Source organism: Nanorana parkeri, unplaced genomic scaffold (genome assembly GCF_000935625.1).
Source record: "Nanorana parkeri isolate BGI_ZX_2015 unplaced genomic scaffold, ASM93562v1 scaffold2973, whole genome shotgun sequence".
Classification (NCBI taxonomy): Eukaryota; Metazoa; Chordata; class Amphibia; order Anura; family Dicroglossidae; genus Nanorana; species Nanorana parkeri.
Window position 1 is genome coordinate 30,139 of NW_017309241.1, and position 5,530 is coordinate 35,668.

Sequence of the window (5,530 nt, forward strand, 5' to 3'; positions counted from 1 at the left end):
CAAACGCTCAGACCTGCAAAGTGGAATTATCTGTTTTTTCTGTTTTCCAGAGACCTGAACATGTGAAAGAACACACAATTATTGGGCCTGAGTTTTATGCAAAAGGGTACAGGAAAGCGGACGATTGCTGTGGTCATTAAGTCTAATCTGTTTAGATAAGGCCCAATAACAAAGGGAAGCGTCATGCCAATTTTGGGTAGGGTACCCGGAGACACAAAGGTGGATTAATTGGAAGGTGGGTGAAGGAGATTTAAGAGACATTTTGGATTGTTTTTTTTGCTGTGGTGGAGAATGTGCACATATTGCACTGGACACTTTAATAAGATAAGAGAGAGATTTGTATACAGTAATACCTTGGTTTACTAGCATAATTTGTTCCGGCAGCATGCTTGTAATCCAAAGCGCTTGTATATCAAAGCGAATTTCCCCATAGGAAATAATGGAAATTCAGATGATTCGTTCCACAACCCAAAAATATTCATATAAAAATGATTACAATACTGTACTGTAATATAAACCGATTACCGGTACCTTCGTGGCTGGTGTGAGGGGGACAAGAGAGAGGAGGATTATTGTTTAGGACGACTTTCACTAACAGAATCACTGCTATCTCTTGACTCAATGGAATCTTTTTCATTTCGTGAAACCTTAACAAGGAATCTATTCAATGTGACATTGCATTGTCGTTAAACAGATGAATCGCTCGCACTGCTACAGCCTTATGCGGGTGGTGCTTTTCTACAGAATTTTGCTTTTAGTGCAAGACATTGCTTGTATATCAAGGCAAAATTTTTCAGAAATGTTTGCTTGTCTTGCAAAACACTCTCAAACCAAGTTACTTATAAACCAAGGTATTACTGTATAGTGAAAGGATTGCAGAGATTGCACTGGACACTTTATAGGGAAAGATTATTATCACAAGCTAACACTGCACTGTCTGTAGACACACAAATGTGAATATTTACGTAGGAGATTATTACACTGGTATATTTGAACTTTATTTGGTACATATTTTACAGATTGATGTACAAAATGTTCAGTGGTGATGGCAACATCAGCACTAAACTTTTTTCACTTTCAATTTTCTATAGATTAAAATTGCACGGATACAGTTAGGCATCATTAAAAATTACAGCACCAATTTTGCAATTTTCAATGTTACAGTTTTCAAAGGTACAAACATCACATAAAACGAAGAATAAAACACAGGGTAAGGGGAGGGAGAGATGGGGCCATTTATGGCCGATAAGGGCTAAGATGCTAAGGACAGCATATTAATGGTGTACATTACAGAAGGTAGTAGTGTGCACCTTATGACATATGGGTAGAAGTCATCTATGGAAGTTGTCCCAAGCCATGTATTAATTAACTTTAGGATAGAGAAGGCAGAAACAAGTCCAAGAAAGAAAAGAGGAAGAAGAGAAAGGTTGGTCATTTGGATAAAGTAGAGTGCGTTTGAGTGGGCCATGCGCGGGAACCAGCACTAAACTTTTTAAACTTTTTACTGTAAATTCCCTAACAAGGACCAGAGGCCATCACCTAAAACTGGTGGAGAAAAGATTTATCCACAAAGTGCATAGGGGCTTCTTATCAGATAGAGCGGATACATATTGGAACTTTGCCACAAGCAGTGGTATCTGCAAAGAATACTGATTCATTCAAAAATCATTTAGATACCTTCCTCAGAGACCATAACATACAGGGGTATAGGAACTCTTAAATACTAGACCACACAGGGACTCTTATGCACACACACACACACACACACTCACACAATAGGTTGAACTTGATGGACTTGTGTCTTTACTTAACCTCAGATACTATGTAACTATGTAACATATCGATATGAGTTTTTAATAAGCGCTACACTATAATTTACACTTTCAGAAAACATTCAGTTCTGCAAAGTGTAATTATTTTTTCCTATTCTCCAAAGATCTGAGTATGTGTGAGAAGACACATTTATCGGACCACTATTTTACCAATTAGGGTTGAGCAGAGCGATTTTGGAGAAATTGAGCTTATTGAGGAGCGCAAGGTCAAAAATTACTTGGAAAAAAGTTATGCCTTTTATTATTTAAAGGGTCTTTTTTAGGGAAAGCAATATTTAGTAAATTTCCTTTTGTTCCGAATGGATATTCGTACGAATTTCAGCAAATTCGGACATTCAGATGCATCCGAATTTCCAAATTTGAACAAATGCGAATGAGTCCAAATGTCTGTTCAATGAAAGTCAGATCCATCTGAATTTCATTTAATTGGACGTGTGACTGTTCTCTTGCCAATCAATGTTTTTTGGACTCTTGGGGGTTGCATTGCAAGCACAATCATGTGACTTCATTCTAAAATGCAAACTCGGATCGTTCCTGAAATGAAACTTCGGATGGATCCCAAATTCGAATAACGAACCGGATTGAATTTCAGATCCGAAATCTAAAAAAGGAAAGAAAAAAAATTTGAAATCGATTTTTATTTTATTTATTTATTTTTCGAAATGTTTCTGTGTATTTCATTGCTCTCTGCAGTCTGTCAATTTAATGTTTTATGTTTCTTTTTTTCCTTTGTCTGCTTTCTTTCAGTAAAAAATAAAGTAAAATCATGCGGCTCATGAGGGGTTCATATTTTGGCTCAAGAACCCTTCCAGCATAGTTAAAACTGTAACTCTCTAACTCCATTTAAAGAGATAAGAGGTAAACGGATGGCGTTCTCTATACATTGAACTCGATGGACTTGTGTCTTTATCCAACCTGACTAAGGGGTCTATTCACGAAACTGCCGAAGAATCTGGCCGTAGCTTCGGCCGATCCTTCGGCCCCAGGACCCCTTCGGTTCAGTAGAACCGAAGGGGTGCTGTACGGGCTATTCACAATAGCCCGTACAGCTCCCGATCATTGTCGAACGCAATTGCATCGGCTCGGCTGAGCCGTGCTGAAAGCCGGAGCCGGCCTGCTTCTGACAGCTGGGCGGAGCCAGCCGTGATCTTACAGCTGGGCGGAGCAGAGAGATCAGCGTCCCTGGTTACCTGCTAACCAGGGACACTGATCTCCAAACAGCTAACTCTCCCTGGCGCCCCGGGAGTCTCCTGCTCCCGGCCGCCAAGGAGAGAAAGACCGCTGTGTCCTTTTTTTTCTTTATTCTGACACAGAGCGATGTCAGAATAGAAAGAAAAAAATTAATTTTCCCATTGAAAAGCATTGGGACATTACTATTGGCTATTTCAAATTGCAATAGCCAATAGTAAATTAGCATTGTACCCGCCCTCTGCTGCAGTTCCCCATCAGGTCCATCAGCAGAGGGCGGGTACAATGCTAGTTTACTATTGGCTATTGCAAATTGAAATAGCCAAGAGTAACGTCCCAATGCTTTTCAATGGGAACATTTATTTTTTTGTCTATTCTGACATCGCTCCGTGTCAGAATAAAAAAAAAAAAGACACAGCGGTGCTTCTTTCCTGGGCGGCCGGGAGCGGGGGGCTCCCAGAGCGCCCGGCAGAGTTTGTTTTTTTTTCTTTTTTTTTGACAGCAGCAGCAGAGTCGACGGACAATAGGAAACTATTGGGCGGAGCTAGCTGTCACTGCTAGCTCCGCACAATCGTTTGCTATTTATTAAATACCGGCATCACACCAAAATCTCTTTCATGTTTCCTTTCCTAGTGACTCCAATACACTTCACCAAAATTATAAAATATGGCCGACTTTTTCCTGAAATTTTAGGAGAATGAAAACTTTCAATTTTACTTATTGCCATTAACTATTCTCATGGTAAAATTTCGACTGTAATAATGATGGAGACATTTACCTAAACCATTCTCACTTCCTAAACATTCAGTTATGTTCACATGCATTTATATCATCATTTCACAAATACTCTATATGACCTTTGTCAGTGGGCGCTGTTCAAATATGATAAAAAAGCCAACTATTTCATTTCTTTACATGACAAAAAAATAACACTGATAACATAAAACCTGAAACAATGTATACCGAAATAATCATTACTGGAGATTTGGACGTCAAACTTTAGCTGGGCAGCCAAGTGAAGAGCAAAGTTTTCAGACACAGAACAAATTATTTTTATTTGATTTCTGTTTGGGAACAAATGTTTTATTTTGGTGGTTTCAGGTTTTTTGCCTTTACAGATTTTATTTATTCATTCATTATTTTTTACCCCCCTAGATTTCTTATTTCGTCTGTATGTTTTCTCTTCATCGTTTATTGCTTGTAAAATTAAATGTATCACATGTGATCTGAAAGCAAGTGATGTTTTTTGAAGTTGAAGAACACACGTCCGGTGTCATTTATATGTAAAATTCTATTGGAAAAGAAAATACAATTTAGCTAGCAGTAAGTCATGTGATCTGTGATATGTGTCCCGGGAACCAGACCTTGGTGGGAGAATTCATGCTGATTGGCTTTCCTCAGAACATGCAGATTTGTATATTATTTTTCATCGTCTTATTTCTAATTTATATAATGACCATTCTGGGAAACAGTCTTCTGATCTCTGCTGTTTTTATCAGTCCTAAACTGCACACTACGATGTACTTCTTTCTCTGCAATCTGTCAATTCTAGACTTGTGTTACTCGTCCATCTCTGTCCCACAAATATTACTTGTTGTCCTTTATAAGAGAAGAACAATTTCTATATTAGGCTGCATGGTGCAAATGAACGCCGGGCACTTCCTGAGGAGTACAGAGAGCCTACTGCTGGCAGCAATGGCGCACGACCGTTACATTGCTATATGCTTCCCTTTGTATTACACCGTCATTATGAACTGGAAGATGTGTCAGAACATTGCAGCCGTTGTATGGTTAGGAGGGTTCTTTACATCGGTTGTCCCCAATATCTCGAAGCCTCTGATCTTCTGCACTGAAAACAGACTGGATCATTTTGCCTGTGAGATATTAGCTCTGCTTAAGATAGCGTGTGGGAACCTTGACTTCATCACACTAAGACTATTCATTGTAAGTCTATTTATCCTCTTAGCACCGTTTGTGTTTATTGTGGTGTCTTACGTTCTCATTGTTTCATCCATATTAAAGATTCAGTCAAATGATGGGAGAGCCAAAGCTTTTTCCACGTGTGGTTCTCACCTGATTGTGGTCTCCATGTTTTATGGGACAACTATCACCTTGTACATGGGACAAACTAAACATCTATTCTCCAAGCTGAAATATATCTCTCTTATATATGGTGTTCTAACTCCGGTATTAAACCCTTTGATATACAGCCTAAGGAATAATGAAGTGACAAAAGCATTTGTGAAGATATTCAAACATCTTCATGTTCTGGGACAAAGTATTAGATAAGATTTAGAGAGTGTTGTCAATTATGATTGAAGTAGATATATTAGGGGTATATTTCGGGTGTATGCGTAACTAAATAACAAACTCTTCCCCCACAAACAATATGCAAAAAGGGAGATGCATATGTTAATGGGATTGATAAGATGCTTGGTGGCACCAGCAGAGCCTTGTATTTGTGATCACATATAAACAACGCAAGTGGTGTCAAACAATAGGGCAAAGGA

At 38.8% G+C, this 5,530-nt stretch overlaps 1 protein-coding gene across 1 annotated transcript; it reads left to right on the plus strand.

The window, feature by feature from the left end:
* Positions 1 to 4,364: 4,364 nt before the first annotated feature.
* On the plus strand, positions 4,365 to 5,309 carry LOC108802587 (olfactory receptor 11-like). The gene has a single exon (XM_018574446.1). The coding sequence runs from the start codon at positions 4,365 to 4,367 to the stop codon at positions 5,307 to 5,309; it is 945 nt and encodes a 314-aa protein (XP_018429948.1).
* The last annotated feature ends 221 nt before the right edge of the window (positions 5,310 to 5,530 follow it).